This window comes from Endocarpon pusillum (assembly GCF_000464535.1).
Source record: "Endocarpon pusillum Z07020 unplaced genomic scaffold C721943, whole genome shotgun sequence".
NCBI lineage: Eukaryota > Fungi > Ascomycota > Eurotiomycetes > Verrucariales > Verrucariaceae > Endocarpon > Endocarpon pusillum.
The window spans coordinates 280,866-300,414 of NW_006913585.1; the positions used below are offsets into that span (position 1 = coordinate 280,866).

The window sequence follows — 19,549 nt, forward strand, 5'->3', positions numbered from 1 at the left end:
GAATGACCGGTTTGGTTTCGGCATTATAGCATTCAGGTCGATGGCGTCTCCGCAGGAGTGTATGAGATACCTGCTCCAGAGAAACATATTTTGTATCTGACACGAAATTCAATTGTTCTTCTGGGCTTGCCATTTCATTTGCCTGCTGAGATCGTCCTTCTCCCTTCTGGTATATGCCATTAGCCTGTCTCCAAAACACTCTCCGTTCCAGGTTTCATTCAGACTACTTTGGAGTTGATGGTTCGGCATGCCCGGCTGCTCGATGACGAAGCTTGCAGCAACGATAGCATATATTAGTGAGATTACCAGATCGGAACATTGGTTAGGCATCAAATCCTTGTCCAGTCCCAGAACTCGACCGACCTCGACCTTTGATGGGCAGCAGACATCATCACCTATCGCCATTGCCAGTGCTCCTAGAAACGCATTTCCGCCGCCGGTCGGATCCACCACCTTTGACTGTGATTCTTCGAGTTGGGCATGATACGCGTTGAGATGAATGCGATGTCCCCTTATAAATGCGGAGCAACCATGTTTTCCTTCGCGAACCACCAGTGAACCTCCGCTGTCTTGGCCAATCCCCCATTCAAGCACTTTGGCTGCCATGTCATCTCGTGAACTGTACTCTCCATCGAAGAAGCCGGCGAGCTCCTCCCCATTCGGGCTTACAATATCGACTTGCCGTATTGCTTGTCTGAAGCTGTCAATGTGATCCGGGGTACAGAGGTCTGGAACTGGTTCCCAGATGAAGAGAGGCCTGGGCCACTTGCTCTTCTTGTCGTTCTCCTCTGCCACTCGTCTGGCTAGTAAGTTGTCAACGAGATCCATGCACCGCTCCGCCGAGCACACCAAGTGGAATGCCTGTGAACGAAGAAGTTGAACCGAGAGCGAGTGGTGATCAAGTCGGATTTTTGGCGTCAAGTACTTGAAGTCTAGTCGAGTTCAGCAAATCAGTATCGTTATGCCTATTTCGGGAGGACACCGACCACGGTGATCTTCTGGGCCATACCTATTCCAGGCCCTTGTCGTCAGTCGGTTTCTGTCTTCTCGGAAGAGACAGCTGGTTTGCCACGAATCTATCGTGCGACGGAAGTCAGTTGGGAAGTCAGAGCCTGTGTCGACAATCCAGCCAACAGATTCTGAATGCTCTGCACCAGCGACTAGACGTGCGCCGATGGCGGCATAGGTGCCGGCGCCTCCAATGACAGATTCTTGATAACCTTTGCCTTCTGTGTACTCGATCTCGTCTGGTAGAGGTTAGCAACCCCATGAGATATTACGAAATATACTGGTTCATTAGTACCAATAATGAACATTCCCAAGGTACACGTTTTAATGCCAGGGTTCCCCATAATGTTTTGCTACCTCCCAATTACCGTGCCACAATATAGTGTGAGCGTTGCGTCTGTCTGTGTATACTTTTCACTTTGGTGTACCTGGGGCGATCTTTCTCCACGGACTTCCACATTTGACCGTATCAACCTCCAGGGTTGGGTAGATAAATATGCAGCTTGGTCTGCCGGGCAGTGCCAAGGACATTATTTCCTTAGATTCAATGAATACTACGGAGTCGTGCTTCAAAAGTAGCTGTCCCCCCCCGGCTAGTGTGGCTGAAAGACTAGCCATCTTGGACTTAGCTGCTGACAATTAGTCTTTTGAATGACTTAAATCTTAGAGGCTTAGGATAAGCGGTTATAGGGCTTAGAACCTAAGTCAAGCCTTATAAGCAGCGCCTCAAGAGCTACAAAGATAAGCACCCACTCCTTGTACTATTAGTTGATTGGCCAGCCAATGTTGAAGCTAAGAGAGGCTAGCAATACCACATTAGCTGGGGGGGGACAGCTACTTTTGAAGCACGACTGGCCGTAGAGTCTCTCGTTTGGAGCTGAATTTGCTCTCTCTCGTTGCTATAGCTATCTCTGTACATATTTATAGATCGTTTGGAGCTCTGTGTGCAGCGTGAGGGTAATAACAACTTTCGTGGATGAGAAATATACAATTTGAGTGGTGTATAAAAGACGTAATTAATACCAAAGCACTAAGGATTCTGGTGTACTAATACATGAGATAGCGTAATATGTAGTACGAGAAGCTTGTATCAAACTAATCCCAATGCAGTATCTCATTACTTCTGGGCGGCACCTCGTAGTATTGAAGTTAGAACTTGAGAAAAGTGCACCCAAATTGTTCTCGGCGGAAAGAGTTTGATTCGGATTGCGCTGCAGTGGCTACAGCAATCATGTAACACACCTCGTTCGCTCTTGAAGCGACCACCAGATTAAGTAATGTCAGGACACTATGTTCTGCATCCCAACCAAGGGTGATATCGAATTTGCCAAGTATGAAAGCTGAGTTGGAACAGCTCTAGATGAAAATAATAGTCGGTTATCAAAGGGATGCTAGAATAAATCATCCGCCTCTATGACCGGATCAAAAGTACCTGATACTGACTATGTTGGATATCAAGTCGCGAATAATACGAAATTCAGTTGGAGCAAAAACCCTTGGTATCTCGATCGGGCCAGAATATCAAGATGTTGTGATGCTGTTACCAGGAACTGACCCATTATACGTCTATTGGTCAGAGTGAGTAAAGGAATAAACAGGACGGAGGGATATGAAAGCTGCCCTGCAAATGACCTCCCGGAAAGGAAATGAAGCATCCCAGAAGGGTAACGCATGTGGGCTGCACAGATTCCAGAATGCTAATATCTCGTGCTGACTACCATTTCAATAGCGACGCAATTCTCGGTTTCCAGACGCAGCATCTCGAACATCCCTTGCTCAGCGTACCTGAAGGTAATACAATTATTGGCCTTAGCAGCGCCATCGCCACCGTCATCATCATTAACGTTAGTATTGCACGTTCCTGCGCGGCCTGGCACTGAATCCTGGCGGGATGGTCTCTCAAGTTATATTGGGGACCCGACTTCCAAGTCCTACGCTTCAATACCAATTCTGTCACTATAAGAGACATCTGGCCAAAAGCCACTGTCCATCTCCTCGTTCTCCCCCGCTCCCAAGCGAAAACCCGCTTGTATCCTTTCACCGCCCTTGACGACCCTGCCTTTCTAAGCCTTATCAGTACGGAATGCATTCAGGCAAAGAAGCTTGCAGTGGACGAACTCCGAGGCAAATTTGGTGAATACTCTGCCATGGACAAAAGGCCCGGAGGTCACGACTGGGCGGCCAGAATCAATGTAGGGGTTCATGCTGTGCCAATCATGTGGAATGTTCATATTCACGATATAACAAGGAGCTCTGTGGTGGGAAGGAGCCCAGACTCACCATTCTTTGTGTCACTAGAAGCCTTTCCACTTGCTGCACATGATCCAAGGAGGTGGCCGGAGGTGCAAGAGTATGCTAGGCAGGAGTTAAAGTGCTAGAAATACAAAAGAAGGTTTGGAAATGACTTTAAAAAGTTTAAAAAGCACTTGGATGTGGAGCTTGAGAAGTTTAAGAGGGAGTGAATGGATTCGCTCAACGATAAAATTAGACTGAGTAGTCTATGTATATATACCCGCTGTTGTTGGATTGCTGGCGTGGAGACCTGCCCTTGGAATTTGGTTGCCATGCAGCCATGGCATTATCGTTTGATATAGACATATGACACAAAGTAGATTCCCTACAGTTGTCATATCGATCGCGCAAGGGGAGACGGCCAGAGTGGCTACCATTGTTTGCCGCCACTGTGGACTGCTTGCCACACTGTTACTTAATAAATCTTAGAGTCCTAGACCAACCACTTAGTAGTGAGGCATGATAACTGGCTTGTCTATAAGGGCGATTGGCTTAACCACGTTAACCCAATCTTTCCTGACAGAGCTGCAAGCTATTATATTGTGGCTATCAACACCCCAGGCGCAGAATATAAGGCACAACGGCAAGTACTGAACAAGAACGAAGGCGAACGAGGGTAGGGAATTATAGCAAGGCAAACAGGGAGCAGGGTGACCAGTCAGAGCGGCTAAGCAGCGGAACAGACCATCAATGAATCCAGAGCCCAGCAAAGAAATCGCGGCGCAGAGGAGAAGCATCGAAGATAGGGGAGGTTGGTAACATGAGGAAAGCTGGGTATGGGAAGCATGTATTGACATCACATCAGTTGTATGTTCAGACATCATACCTCAACGCTCTCTTATCTTCATCTTCTGCACCAGTAAGCCAACTGCAGTCTGTTGTCAGATTCGAGGCGAACCTGTATTTCTTGATGACTTCGCTCTTCGAGAATTAACTAATGTCGAACCAGGTTTCAAACCTTATGAGCGCCTATTGGCCAGTTTTGCTGCGTTTGCTTCTGCGTTCTGCCTGCGTTTGATTAGTTACTTTCAACTGCATTTTCGCAACTAATTTCGCTGTTCGTACAGTCATTCTATACGTATATCTACGTGCACAGCTCCTTGGTAGATAATACAACTTCTTTTCTACACGCTCCAGGAAGCGTTTCATCACCGGATCTATGTAAGAGCGGCTGACAGCCGAGGATGAAAATGTATCTTAGACTGCGCATCCACCGATTGTTGTTGTAGAAAGCTGCTCAATTCTCTATTCTGCAGCTATCAAGTACGAAAACGAATATGATAAGGACAGTGAGCCCCTTTACGCGCACAGGCCATAGCAGTCTCGTTCCACCCCCGTCTGACACGATACTAATGAGCATCTCATAGCCTGCTGATGAGATAATGTTCTGCTATAACGCATTTTCGATGGGGGCAGCTGCTGAGTTCTAGGACTCTCCTCACGACCCTTCTTTGATTGAAGATTCCTTTCCATTTCTTCCCATTCGCCCACGGACGACGGCAGAAAGGGAGGGGGGCAGGCTTGACACGCATAGGCTTGCTGCACCTGCATTCTAGACTTGAGCGTCCTACTGTTTGAGATTGTCTGTACTTCCATCACGCCCACCGGCTCCGTTCACATATTAAAATGTGTGCCGACTGCCAACAAATCTTCATCCCCTCGACTTGTCTTTACGTGTTGTGAATTGTCGTGGACTCTGCTGTCGCTGGGGAGGGATCCCATTTTTCGCTCCAGTGTCGAGTCTGACGGAAGACTACCCAGTTCGACCCAGAGTGATGACTCTGTTACGTACATCAGCTCTGTCAACTCAGAAAGATGAGCACGACCAGAGCAAGACAAAATGAACGGCAGTACCTTCGAAGTTATCATCAATATTGTCAGGATAGAGTTCTGCGGCGGATACTATTGCTGGTGGTCGCCGCTGCTGTTGGTGAGGGCAATTCGCGTGGGGAGTTGAGTTCGGGAGACACGAGGAGCACGACAAGATTTTGGAAAGAGGAACCACTGGGCCACCCGTTGTCGCTGCATATATGGTAGCACTGATGGGGTGAGGCATCATAAACAATCTGAGTAGGGTCTGATGTGCACCAGTCACCTGGTAGGCGTGGCAAAGATGTGGAAAATAAGAAAGGAAGGGAGGAAGAAGACCAGTCCAGCACAGCTCGTTTTATAGCAAAAGGCAAGTGGAAAAACGAGCATCGCGCTGTTCACTATTGCTCTCCGCATCGCTTCGTTGTTTCTTCGAGGAGCTTGCTGGTTACTGAAGGAGCCTATAGAAGGTGGCCGCCAATGACGCGTTGCGCTTTGCTCGTGGCGTCTCTTCGACCCGTAGCAATGATGTTTTGGCACGCAAGCTATTGTTGATAGACGAATCGTCTGTGCCGGGCAGTGTTGAGGCAACGCTTCTGTCCGCTCGAAGCGCAATAAGCGAGGGAGGGACCCAATTACGCCTCGCCAAATCACGTCAACCTTCCAAGCGGAGCGAAGCGGTCAAAAATGATTGACTATGGGGCAATCCAATACGCTCCTGCTTTAATACTCACAGGCCATTCCCAGCCTCAGTAGGCTGACTTTCAATGATGCTTTACAAAGATGAGATCTTGCAAGTTCGCTAACCTTTTAGGCCAATTGCACCAATTGCAAAAAACTAGACGTAAGTTTTGAGTCTAGTCCTAGAGGAAGGAAAGAAGCATGTCGAATGCGACATATAGGAACTTGAAATGTTTGACTCATCATTCCTATGGAAGACCTCGACCAAGAGCAAATTTAAACAGCAAGGCAGCGTGTCCAGGAAAGCAGCACCAATTATCGAGAGCCAATAAGAAATGATTCGACTTTATTCGATTCGCAATACGCTCACAATGGTCATATGCAATACCGTAAATGAGAATAGAACCTGAAGTCCCGAAATGGCGAGTTATAGAGTCAGGATGGATTTAAAAGCGTGCGTCAATCGTGGCACCATGAGGTACTGTATATACATCAAAGCATCATACATGTATTTCAAGCAATCTCTGTTTTCATACCGACTTGATCGATTAAAGACCACTCGTCATCATCTAGATCGGAACCGAGCTGGCATTTCTGTTCACGCCACTCAGGTACCTCAGAAAATGGTGTTCCTGATCCGTAGGTGGACGTTGCACAACTCAACGGCCTAATGTTGTGTTGTAGCGTAAGATTTTTGAATTGCTGAAGCTCGTTATCAAGGAATTGACCGCTACCCACCTTCTCTAGATATTCAATATCTGCTAAGGAGGTCATCCGCGGCTTTGCGCCTCGCTCGATGAGGAAGTTGACAATCGAATCATGTCTCTCCTCGATTGCAATTTCCAAAGCTGTTTCCGATGCGGCAGTTTCAGCTTCTAGATCAGCACCAGATTCAATCAGGTGCCGAAAAGTATTGTAGTCTCCATGCTCCGCCGCAAAATGCAAGGGTGTCTCCTTACACCTTGTGGTCGCATTGAGGTTTGAACCTGCTTCAAGAAGAATTTTGACGACGGCAGCATGTCCATGACCTGCAGCCAGATGTAACGCGGTTGTCCCGGTCAGATGTGTATAAGAGTGGTCACAGGGAGGGGAGGCGGGCTGGACGTCGACGTTGGCTCCGCGATCCAAGAGAAGAGAGACTACATCAGAGAAACCAGATATCGAGGAGTAGTGCAAGGCAGTCATTCCGTTTTGATCCAAAGAGTCTATATCTGCGCCTGCTGTCAAAAGCAACTTTAGCATATTGGCGCTAGAGTTTGTGGCCGCGCCATGTAAAGACGTGCCACCCACCGTGTGCTTGTAATCTACATCTGCGCCCATTTCCAGGAGTGTTCTACCAAGGATGCTTAGATCATATTGGGCACAGATCCATAGGCCGATGTTAATCCTGTGGTCCGAGATCGTTTCTCCAGGACCCAGCTCCAATCTATCCTCTAATAGAGCCGATTGAAGTATGCGATATAGAATCGCGGGAAGCTCCTGGCTGCTACCTTCGGCAATCCGGAAGTGTTCATACCAGAAGGATGTCGAGTAATTCCAAAATTGACAGCGCTTGACCTGCGCATGTAGCCAGTCACCAGTAAGTAACCACGGCCTGAAGATACTTTGTTGGTGTAGACATTGAACATGACGCAGACAAACCGTAGCGATCATCTCGTGAACTTGGGTATGCTGGCAAGGATCGACTGTTGATATCTCCGGGCAAAGAATCAGATTCCTCAAGTCACGATCGCAGAATTGAACGTGTCTATCGTCGTCCATAACGAGAAGGTGCGCACAAAGTTCAACGAGCTCGCTGGAGTCTCTGAGACCGAATGTATAGCATTCTGATTCGGCCGTCATTGTAAGGACTGCTGAGAATAGCTCATCAATATCCAGAAGCCGCAGAGTGAAGGCAACCCAGCGAAGCGCTCTCAGAATGATCCTGGCCTTCCCTAAACCGTTGGCTTGCAGAGCACGCTCGAGCGAATATGCTGACCGCGATGTTGGATGGTCTAGTAACGCTTGCGAGTTCAAGCTCAGAGATAATGGATTGTGGCCAAGCTGGTTGCCTTGCTCAACTGAGATAATAAGTAACTGATAGAAGAACAGCTCATGGGACCTACCCGCAAGGAGTCGGAGCATCGACCAGGATGTGCAATCCACCACGTCTTCGACATCACACCAGATCTCGGTGTTTCGTGCCCCAGAAATCATGCGGACGTTCAGTCCGGAGAATTGAGAGCGACGCGGAAATTCTTCATAGATTTGCTGGCATGTTTCAGCTTAAATCCGCAGCAGCTAGAATGTTGTCTTGGTATACCTCGGAAAGATAAAAGTCAGATTTGCAGTGTATTCTTATCGTTGCACATTGCATGCGAACACGGCGTGAGGCCCTACAGTGACGTACTGCATGCTCAGGCACGATCGCGGCTGTATGCTTGATCTTACGAACGGGGATGTTCCAGCCTGAGCTTCCGGGGCAATCAAGGTTCATAGGCCAATCGACAGGACTGAGCAGTCCACTCCAATCCAAAGATATCTATTGAGCAAGGTTAATCCAGTCCCCAAAATCGGTGGATCGCTCACCATCCCTGCTATACGGCTTCGGAGCCACTCTCTATTTCTGCTCGAGCCGAGTCCAGATAAGGCCTGTAGTCTGTGAGGTCCTGACCATAACTCTAACTGACGAGCGCACCTCTTCCATAATCATGCCTCCGAACGAATGCGAGACTAGTATCAGTCGCTTTTGCTTGGCCTTGCTGATATAAGTCTTCGTCAATTCAATTTGGCTGATGTCATACCCTTTCCACAATATCTTGTCCGAGCTTGCGTGCATCATGTTCTAGTATAGAAGCTGGAGGCATGAGAGTTCCGTAGATCTTCGAGCTGTGCAAACTTCTCCAACCACGGTTCATCCCAATACAATTAAGCAATCGTAGAACGCTGGCAGCAGAGGGTGCTGCCGATTTCGCGATGCAATCGATCTCGGTGACAAAATCGACTCTAAATTATTTCAGCCAGTGTACACATACCACTTCGCCATGCACTGACTCAACCGTGGCTATCCGTCTGCGAGTGCTGTTTATGTTCTCCAGTACCACCTGTACACGAGCGCACTCAGCGACCAATTCTCTCCACTCTTCGTCTTGCTCTCCATGGACTCCATGAGAGAGTTGAATTATTTCTTGTAATTGGTTGATAATATCCGGCATGGATGTCAGGACTACCCTCAAGGGGAACTCCTCGAGAGCTCGGAGAGTGTCACGCTCTCGGCTGCTCTTACGCTCGACTGGTCCGTCCATACCTTGCGAAAGATCGCAATCGGTGTGCAGGCTTGGGCTCTGTACATATGCTGGGCCTAAATCTAATGAAGTCTTCCCAGAGCGTGGATCGGTTGAGAGCTGAGATGAGTCTAGAATCTCCCCATGGTACCATGAATAGTCATGAGCCGGAGGGACATCATCCTGCTGGTGTGGCGGGTTGAGAACGAATTCCGAGGGGCGAAGTACGTTATGAGCATTTATACCAAGCATATCTATCAACAGCGTACCTGGTGCCCGTTCGTCTTCGCCGATGCTCACTTTCGTTGCATAAAGTCTTTTCGCGATATAGCATGAATCGATCATTGGGGATATATATATAGGGGTCCATTTCGTGGGCGATATCGGTTTCGTCCGCCTTATCTATGATGCGGCGCAGAGCACCAACAACCATACAACCACAACGAAAGTACAACCATGCCGAAAGGGAAGAAATTTTGGAGGGGCAACCAATAGGAAGCAAGGAAGTTAATTGGCCAATTCAGTCGTAGTACCTGTAAAGTGGGCTGTGAGAGAGCGGCATTGGAGAGTTGTGTGCGCGGATGCGAAGCGGGTTGCGAAGCGAGCAGGCGGCGGTTCACTATTCGCTCGGATTGTGAGAGGTCAAGGGCAACCACCGCTCAGAGAAGTGTGATTGCATAACAAAGATAGTGAAATGAGGCTTGGAATTTGCAGCTTAGCCAGTACCCTGATAGTATTTACATAGGCAGAAGAGGGTAGGCAAGGCTCGCTTCAGTCTCGCGAAGCACGAGGCAAAAGAAGGCAATTGCCATAGGTTGAGATGCCAACAACACGAAGACAACCACCCCCCTCCCCCCCCGGGCGTAACATGTAAACCAGTGGTCGATGGTCTTTTCATTTTGAGAAACTTCGAAGCCAAGTTTCAAGCACCTCATTCTTGAAGCAAATTATATTAACGGTATCCATATATCGCGACATTAGTGAAGATGGAGACAGTTGGCGGGACCAAGCGTCCAATCGTACGGAACTATGACAAGTGTGACGGGTGTCGGCAGAAGAGAATCAAGGTTGGTGCTCATCAGGCAACCCATAGACAGTTGGTACGGAGATTTGACGATAATCGCAGTGCCTGCCCGAGGACCGCGATTTTTCCAAAGGGGAGCGATGCCTTGCCTGCGAGAAAAGAAATGAGTCGTGCGGACCCAATAAGCGTGCAACTAGGCCGTCACTCTCCCGCAGCCCTCAGCTCGATGGCAGCTTCAAACCAGCATATCGCACACTTGTCCCTTCAATCTCGCCAAACGTGTCTCCTCTCGAGAGATATTCAGATCAGACAGACTCGCCGAATCAACATGACATCTCTTCTCCTACAAGCAGGGCAAGGTCGAGTGTCTTCGGATCCCTTCCGAGTGCGAACAGCTTCTCGAGTCCGCCAACGACATCAACTCCCTCGACTCGTCCCTTCCCTTCCCCGACACTCAATGAGAGCATTAGATCAAGGTGAGCTCTTGACTCTAAGTTGGCATCATACGGTTCTGCACCGCCGCTGATTCGTCCTGTGACACAGCTTTGTCCAGCTCGGAGAGCTTCGCATCCTTTTTAAATGTTTCCAAGATAGACGACAAGCTGTTATTGATCTCGTCTTGAGGAACGCCAATACCGATTCCAGTCGAAAGGTCAAGACCGCTTTGGACTTCATCGCACACTGCATAAAGCGAGAGTATGGTGGTGTGCTAGGGCGTGTGCTTGGAGACCTCGAAGACTTGGAACCATGCCAGACCGAGCTCTGGCTCGTTCGAGCTCTACAAGCCATCGAAAACCTGACGGATATCACCAGAAGGCCAAGTTTTTTGGGGGACCCAGGTGATGATCCAATACTCAAGATGCACTCCGAGATTTTGAACAAATTGATATCCATTCATAAAGCTCATGGGGATCTGCCAGAAGCCGAGCGTCTCTTGGGTCAATTGGCTGCTCTGCCAGGTGGAACAACAGTGCGTGCCGACCCTAAAATATCCGAACGTCTGGCCGAGTCACTCTTAATGACCTCGGATCGAAGCCGAGAGGTGTTTGGGAACCTAAAAATACCCAAGGAATATACAGGTTCATTACACTTCAATGAAACGGGCCCATTTCCACCTACTCACAGGGCTGTGCTCGATCATATGCCTGATGTCATTCGTCACCTTTGCAAAACTCCACAACGCGTTCTAAATGAGACCGATATTCTAAGGCGCAATATTGTCCACATCGCCGCTGAGACGGCGAATCTAGGCCTTTTAGACCTGATCACTCATCAAAGGCAACCACTCCTGAAAAGTCGCGATCTCTATCAGAAGACGCCGCTGTCCGTTGCAGCTTACTGCGGTCACCTTGGTTTCTTCGAACGCTTAGTGAACGACGGGGCAAACTTAGAAACAAGAAACGAGGACGGACGAACTCCACTTTGCATTGCTAGTGGGGCAGGTCACCTCTCCATTGTTGAATTCCTTTTGGCGCGAGGCATATCACCTAACGACGACACACTACAATGCTGGTCGCCGCTTCACGCTGCTGCTCAGGGAGGCCATTACGATATTTGCAAGGCTCTTCTTGAACATGGTGCTTGGGCCGATTGGCTATCGGATTTCAGGACTGCTGCTCAAGTGTCGACCAAGAGCTGCGACCTCCGAATAACCACGATGCTCAAGGAGGCCGAGCAACACCCTAGAAACCAATTTCCTCGACGCGGTATGCGGTCTCGTTTAGAACAGCCGCAATCTCCTACGACCCAGTGCACATCTCTACCAGAATCGACCGAAACCCCTCTCCTCCCTTCAATACCGTGTACTCCTAGTTTGCTACATCAACCTCTGATAGAAGATGGCTATCTTTGCGTCGGAGTCACTTCTTCTACTGGAAGAGTCTTTGACTTTTAACGACGTACCTGGTTCGGACTCAAGAAGTTTTTGATAAGAAATATAAGGAGATTTTCTGTTAATAAACTTATAATAGATATCCGAGACAGTCTATGCTGACCTCATCGAGTGTTTTCCATGCTAAGCAAACGTCTTGTGTATGTGGTTTAGACTTGACCATCGTCGCTTGTTTTCCTTGTCACATGGAAAGAAATTCCTGGCGTTTGGATTCCAAGCTTTAACGGATTTGATCACTGAAAATACAGGAACGGACATGGCCGGTAGTGTGATGATGCATGAAGCTTACGATGCAACGGGTGGCCAATACACATCTATAAGAAACGTAGAAGATGGTGTGATGTTTTTTGATGGTCTCTTTCTTAGCCTGCCGTTGCTAGTGCTGCGATAGTAGTCAGCTGTTGACGTATAAGACTCTTGATCTTTCTACAAGTCCATCCTGCAGTCTTCTTGCTACAAGTGGTGGTCGGCGATGGAATTTGTTGCGGAGGGTGAATGTAAAGGGCAGAGGCCATCTCGTCTTTATAGTTGAGAGGAGCTCTATGACTACTGGCCAAACCGCTGACTGACTGCAAACATAGGGTACGGAAGGGAGTGGTTGCCGACGATCTGGGAAAACAGGAAGGGTAAAAAGGGGGGACGCTTGATAAATTAGACTGGGAAATAAAAGGTGGGTAGCACGTCACATGACCCTGCTGTGCAACAGGCGTCAAAGACGGCCAGAAACGGCATCAGATGTCCCGGAAACTAGAGTTGTGCTGTAGAGACGTGTCCAACATCTGATCACCATTACCCCCTAAGTGTCTGCGCTTTTCCGAGACACTGTACGTTCCCTCCTCCCTACAGGGGAATCGCAACCATGACAACAAATACAAACATGCATAACTTAACTACCCTGATCAAGAGGTAAGTCTAAATCCGTACTCACAAACATTAGCAACCCCAGCGAACCATGTTATGGCAATGGAGAGAATGTTTGCAGCACCTAGATCGAAGCTGACTGGGATATTTCGCAGGCTTGAAGCCGCAACGTCGAGACTTGAAGATATGGCAACGTCTGTAGACTCGTCACATCCGTCGACTGTGGCAGCCATCTCAAGTTCTGCTGCTGCGCCCTCAGATTCGTCCACGGCAGCCGGCCCTGCTCCCACACCCACGGCAGAGCCTCTCCCTCCCTCCATCGAGGACTTTGACATTTTAATGGACCAGGAGGTGAAAGCCTTCGTGAGTGCAAGTGAGAAAATTGGCGGACTTGTTCAGCAGCAGGCATGGTTCTAAACACTTCCGTTCACGGAGACGATCTAACATGAAGCATCAGGCTAAAGCGGTGGCTCAAGCTTTTGCTGCTGAACGGACCTACCTGTATGTGACAACGAAGGCAAAAAAGCCGAGCCCACAGCCACCCGAACTCCTGACTGAGCTCCACACCTGTACGGGCACTGTGGATGAGCTCCGAGAAACGAACAGGATGTCACCTCTTTTTACGCATCTCAGCGCAATCTCGGAAGGTATCGTAGCGCTGGGCTGGATAGTAGAGACCAGGCCTGCGGAGTTTGTCAAGGACATATTGGGAGGTGCGCAATATTACGGAAACACTATCCTGAAAAACTATCGAGACAAGTGAGCTATCCAGAAAGTTTTTGAACGAAGCCCAAACTAAGCCGTCCAGGGACAAGTCGCATGTTGAATACATCCAAGCATACTATCGTGTCTTCAACGCGCTTATAGCTTATATCAAGAAGCATTTTCCCGGTGGCCTGACGTGGAACAATAAAGATGGCATAGATGCTATGGACGCCCTCAAGCAGATACAGTCTGGTGTGGTAACACCACCTGGGAATAGTGCCTCTGCGCATCCTCCTCCTCCTCCCCCGCCTCCTCCGCTCCCCTCTTTCGACAATGAGGGCGGTCCATCAGCCCCACCTCCGCCGCCATCGTCGAACGGCACTTCCAGAGGAGGCGACATGACTGCTGTATTTGATCAGCTCAACCAGGGCTCCTCGGTGACAGCAGGGCTCCGCAAGGTTGATAAATCCGAAATGACACATAAGAACCCTGCCCTTCGCGCCGGCTCTGGGGTTCCAGAACGAAGCAATTCCCAGACCTCGATAAGCTCCTCCAACTCGCGAGGCAAGTCACCAGCACCATCGAAAAAGCCGAAACCTGAGAACATGCGAACGAAGAAACCACCACGGAAAGACCTAGATGGCAACAAGTGGATCATTGAGAATTTTGATAACGCTGGATCGGACGTAGTGGAGATCCAGGCGCAGCTATCACAGAGCATATTGATTTCGAGGTGCACTAAATGCATCATCAAGGTAACGGGAAAAGCGAACGCCATTTCGATCGACAATTGCACGAGCCTGTCTATACTGGTCGACTCGCTAGTCTCGAGTCTGGACGTCATAAAATCCCCGAAGTTTCAGGTGCAGGTTGATGGAGTGGTGCCTACCGTTCTGCTAGACCAGGTGGATGGCGCGACGGTTTACTTAGGCAATAAGAGCCTAAACACGGAGGTCTTCACAAGTAAGTGCACGGGGGTGAACATTGTCCTGCCACCGAGAGAGGGAACAGAGGAAGATGATAAAGAGTGTCCGCTTCCTGAACAGATCCGGAGTGTGGTGAAGAACGGGGTCGTGGTCCATGAAGTAGTCGAACATGCAGGATAGTGTCTAGCACATACAGTGTTTGCCGCTACTGGGCTTATCAGCATGGGTAGAAGCTAATGGAGAGTCCGGGATGTTGCATTAGATAGAATTTTGGAGCTGTAATCATAGTGTTGTATTAGTTGATCCCAGTGACGGATCTCGAACCTATAGCCACACGGGCTATCTACTTCTGCATCCAGTCGATTCAATGTTGGAGTACTAAAAGAGCCTTTCTTCTTTCTTGATACTATATGCGTAGAGTTGAACTGAGAGGAGAGCAGGGTGCAGGACCTCAGTTTGACGTGGCCTCGATTGGTAGCCAGGGCTTGAAGGGCAGTGTCGCTATTGTGGCCAGCAGGGATATCTGTTCTCGGCGATGTTCTGGGCATCCGAGTTACCCAGAGATCTTCATTCCTACTACTCGGTGCCGCCGGAAAGTGCGTCCCTTCCTATACAGGTTTTGACTCTTGGCGTTGTCTTTCCTGAACCTTAATGCATCCAGCCTCAACAGTAATTCAATTATAACATACCTTAACAAGATACAAAGAGTATACTGTCAAAATTTGAGCTAAATCTATCAAGTTAGTAGATTATGGGAGGATGGACTCTGTTCTATAGCCATTCTCAATTGGAGCTTGGCATCCCTACCCACTATGCTATATATGGAAGGATCTGTCACACTATGACGCCACTTATCGGCGGCGCCGAGCAGGCAGTTACTACGTACGTAGTACATCTTTGACACAATACCAAAAATAGGTCAGCTTGCAGCTACAAGCCCACGACAGCCTGCAGTATACAACTAGGACGGTAAGGTGCAAATCTATCTGCCTATCCAGCTTGAGCTTACCAGGAGGCCAATGGCAAGGTCATGCACCATATGCTACAAGTTATTTACAAACGCACAATGTTGAGCAGCAGCTGCCGTCCTTCAAGGAGTAGATGCAACACGTGGCCCGCCCAGTGAATATCATTCACTGCAGTTATGCAGTGATGCAGTGATGCAAATATATAAACTCTCCTTCTGTCATAAGCTCTAAACATTTCTACTTTCCCCCTGCGTTTACTTTTTATCAATACATTGATTCCAGATCTGTTCCGATTTCGATCGTCATGTCTTTCCTCAACAAAATAACCAAAGAGTTCGACGACCTCAAGTCCACCTTTAGCAAAGGCGATGGAACAAAGGAGCAGATGCACGAAGGTAAGATCATTCGTGAAGCAGATGCAACACCACAAAGAACTCACTTGGGCTCATAGAGACACACTATGGCCAATCCTCTCAGCATGGCGAACAGGCTCAGCAATATGGGCAGTCATCTTACGGACAGGGCCCACACTACGGCGGAGCACCAGCACCAGGGCTTACCAATGTGGATTCCTCACTGCCACCTGGCTGGATCAAGCAATGGGACTCGACCAGCCAACGATGGTACTTCGTCCAACAGGCAACTGGTCGAACGCAATGGGAGCCACCTGTCCTTATAGCCCAGAGTTATGGTGAGCAAAATACTTACCCATCAACCGGAGGCCACTACGAACAACATCACGACTCCACAATGAAGGCCAAAGGGCACAGTACAATGGGTGCAGCAGCAGGTGGTCTAGCCGTCGGTGCCGTTGGAGGTGCGATGGCTGGACACGCTCTAGGTATGACATTACACCTTCTGCTTATCTTGTTTGCCTTGATGAGGCTATGACTCTAAATAGTAACCACATAGGGGGACGATTCCGACTCCGACCATGAGCATGGAGCAGGTCATTATGCACCGCAGCTATCGGGCTGTAATCAACAGCCGATGCAACAGCAACCTTATCAAGCAGGCGACCCGTCTCTACCTTCCCAAGAAGATGAGCTACCAGACGAAACTCGATCCGGCTCCTCGGTCTCTGGTAGCGATAAAGAGGATGTCGAGGAGGCTAGAGAAGAATATCGCGAGGCGCTGGAGGAGGGTGATGATTCAGATATCGAGGAGGCCAGAGAGGAGTACGAGGAGGAGTTTGAGGAGACTTATAATGACTAAAGGCTGTCTGGCAGCGTGCAGATTTGCATTTTCTCTAACTTTTCCTCAGCTGTTTTCCATGACGGTCTACATCAGGCACATCCTGGTACTCTGTGACTGCTTTGTTATTACAGCCCCCAGCAAAACGTATGGACCATTAGCTAAAGCAACTGCAGAGAGCTCTCAATAGCTATACAGGCGCGTTTGTTGAATTGTTGGTCTCGCCTTCATGTCCCTATTCCTGTCTTCGATGCCTTTAATTCTGCTTCTCGCCGCACGAGGCTGACCACTAGGCCAATACCAATCCCCCTTTGGCAAACCCATCTCGATGATGTGAATGCCCTTTTTCGATTGGGCAAATTTGAGTGAAACCCAGGAGGCCTTACAGCTAACACTACCAGGGATGATTGGTTACGACATGCCTTTCACCTCATCTGTATTGACTAATCACGTCACCCACCGCTAGTGCTTGACTCCGATGTCTTACTCTCACAGAACCTAACACCCACAAGAATTAGAACCATTGAAGAGAAAATGTTTGTAGCATTGTGCTATTATTCGACAGCTCTCCAATGATCTCACCATCCATTAGGTTATGAACATCTAGAGAGTCAACGTTAATTGTGTTCTTAGTGTAACGATAATCAGAGATATGATAAGGATGCATTGAAACTCGGTCATCCCCATTGACGTACCCAACTGTCATATGCACTAAACCCCCATATGCCCGATTTCAGGGCCGATATCTCTGTTCATACCAAATTTCTAAGCCACTAATTTCGGCTCGCCCCCTATTTAACGAACTTTCATTTTGGGGACAGTGAGCTTTTGATGTGTTGCTTTTAGAACACTTTTCTTTCAATGTTATCTTCAAAATAGGACCAGCAACGTTCGAATAGTAGAATTATGCTCTGAGATCCAGAACGTCAAGTAATTTTGGTGCATCTGAGGGTGTAGTGCATATGACAGTTGGATACGTTAGTCGGAGACACAATGGGCAGGAGAAATGTTGTGAAAGAGTCAGACTTGGTGTTGAGGACTAACTATGTAGCTGTTAGTTGGTACTGTGGCTGAAGCTTACAGAAACTGCTAGCTCCTAATCGTTTTTCGTAAGGCGTTCGGGAGCTTTTCGGCTTTGCATTGCGACTTGGCGGACATCATGTTTCGGTGTTGGCTTCGAGATGCTCCGTACAGTACGAGGTATTACTGGAAGAAGTTGTTTCGTGTGTAAAGCAGCATCAGAAATAGTTCATGCATACTCTAAACTCATGCTAGATAGTAAGTACAGTCCATACACAACGCCAGACAGCTTCGACAGCAACAGCCAACCAAATAAATTATGCCTTGTTCGAGCACATCGGCGACGATGACCTCGGAAGAAAGGCTAAAGACGAAAACCTCGGGTTAGAGATTTCAGGAGATGCTGGAGGGGACTCGGTTGTACTTTATTGTGGGGTTCTATACCCCAAGTCTTCGTCCTTATGAATTTCCCTCGTTGTTTACAGGTTTCGGTTCCCCAAACATGTCTTTGATTACCCTTATGTGTCCCCTAGAACGCACACAGCTCCGGATTTCGCGCCTTGGAGCTGGAAAAAACGGGCCTACCAAGGAAAAGAAGCCTCTCACAGTATCCCAACAAAACTCCTGGTAACAGCTTGCACGTTGGGCCGATGCCGTGAACCCGGGTTCTAGGTGCAAATTGAATTGTTAACTCAGCGAATATACCTTGTCCTAGGCAGTGGGTAGAAGCTGCTCCACCCAAGGTCCAAAAAGGACGACTGATAACTTCTTCCCATTTAACCATCTCAACTTCCCTTTTCACGTCACTCGCAAGGTTCCCCAAGGCTAGATACCAGAGTTCGCCCTCTTGGTCTCCAATCTCACCTTTTCCATAATTCTGATTTCAGTCTCCTCTAACCTTGGAATTGGCTGACTCTCCCTCATATCATTCAAGCGCTCCATTAGGGTCTTGCGACCTTTTTCCCCTCAAGGCTCGACATAACATTTCAAAATAAGCCTTTCAAACCACTCGTGATAGAACCAGCAAACCCTGTCTTGCCAACCATGACATCTCGCCTTGCCTGGACAGGCATATTGGCCGTCTGCAGTGCCTGCTTCTTAATCCACTGCATCACCGGCCCAGACAACAAGACCTGGCAAGCCTACACCAGTGAACGAAAATGCGCTTACGAAGCCGAGCTCCCTCTCGCCGGCACCCTCTATCTCGGCTGCGACCCGATGGTTGCGACCCGATGGTTGACTACTCTTACGACTGATTTGAACTTAGGAATCACTCGAGGACCTTGCGGGACCTAATATCGAAGTAAGTAGAGTGTTGGAGAGGGAGCGGAGGGAGAGGAGAATGAGAGAAGGGAAGGCAACGGAGCAGGCTGAAGCCTAGGAAGACGGAGGCGAGGAGGGATGATGAGTAAGAGCAGAAGAGGGCTAGGTTGGATTGCAAGGATCCAGATGGTGGTGGATCTTCTGGACCAGATTCGGAATCATGGAGTGTTTGATCATCAGTATTGAAGCGGAGCTCAGTAGCGTTGCGTTCAGCTCACCTTGGAACCGAGGAGGGAGCTAGTGCCCTCCAGCAACCAAAAAATGGGGACCCAAAATGCATGGCATGGGCCTCGATCACCCATAAAATCGAAACTGGCGTTTCTGGCTTTCCAGGGGCGACTTCAAAAAGGGCTAGTTAGTGCCCTCCTGAACCATGGATAAGACCTCAACATCGCATAGCTATCCTCTGCTCTCATCAGTGCTCATCAGTGCTCACCATTAGTCTATGAATGTCTCTCCGCGGAGGCCGCCTTGGACATGAGGAGCGTGTTTGATACCATTCCCTCCAGCCCGAATTGTTCCTTCCCCACCACAGCTCTGGTCATATTCACTGGATAAATGGGTTTCTTCTCGCCAGCGGTAGC

At 48.7% G+C, this 19,549-nt stretch overlaps 4 protein-coding genes across 4 annotated transcripts; 3 read left to right on the top strand and 1 right to left on the bottom strand.

The window, feature by feature from the left end:
* Positions 1-108: 108 nt before the first annotated feature.
* On the bottom strand, positions 109-9,398 carry EPUS_01591 (uncharacterized protein; the record flags this gene model as incomplete). The annotated part of the gene is made up of 9 exons (XM_007788729.1): positions 109-932; positions 987-1,247; positions 6,327-7,850; positions 7,896-8,040; positions 8,180-8,311; positions 8,359-8,421; positions 8,468-8,527; positions 8,574-8,775; positions 8,824-9,398. 9 exons carry the CDS (start codon positions 9,396-9,398, stop codon positions 109-111), a joined length of 3,786 nt encoding a protein of 1,261 aa, XP_007786919.1.
* Positions 9,399-10,039: 641 nt separating this feature from the next.
* EPUS_01592 (uncharacterized protein) lies at positions 10,040-12,070 on the top strand (the record flags this gene model as incomplete). The annotated part of the gene is made up of 4 exons (XM_007788730.1): positions 10,040-10,120; positions 10,180-10,553; positions 10,621-11,783; positions 12,048-12,070. The coding sequence occupies 4 exons, from the start codon at positions 10,040-10,042 to the stop codon at positions 12,068-12,070; spliced, it is 1,641 nt and encodes a 546-aa protein (XP_007786920.1).
* A 757-nt stretch (positions 12,071-12,827) lies between these two features.
* Positions 12,828-14,640, top strand: EPUS_01593 (uncharacterized protein; the record flags this gene model as incomplete). Its single annotated transcript, XM_007788731.1, has 4 exons — positions 12,828-12,874; positions 12,985-13,192; positions 13,287-13,588; positions 13,638-14,640. The coding sequence occupies 4 exons, from the start codon at positions 12,828-12,830 to the stop codon at positions 14,638-14,640; spliced, it is 1,560 nt and encodes a 519-aa protein (XP_007786921.1).
* Positions 14,641-15,732: 1,092 nt separating this feature from the next.
* On the top strand, positions 15,733-16,643 carry EPUS_01594 (uncharacterized protein; the record flags this gene model as incomplete). Its single annotated transcript, XM_007788732.1, has 3 exons — positions 15,733-15,823; positions 15,880-16,229; positions 16,341-16,643. The coding sequence occupies 3 exons, from the start codon at positions 15,733-15,735 to the stop codon at positions 16,641-16,643; spliced, it is 744 nt and encodes a 247-aa protein (XP_007786922.1).
* Between the last annotated feature and the right edge of the window lie 2,906 nt (positions 16,644-19,549).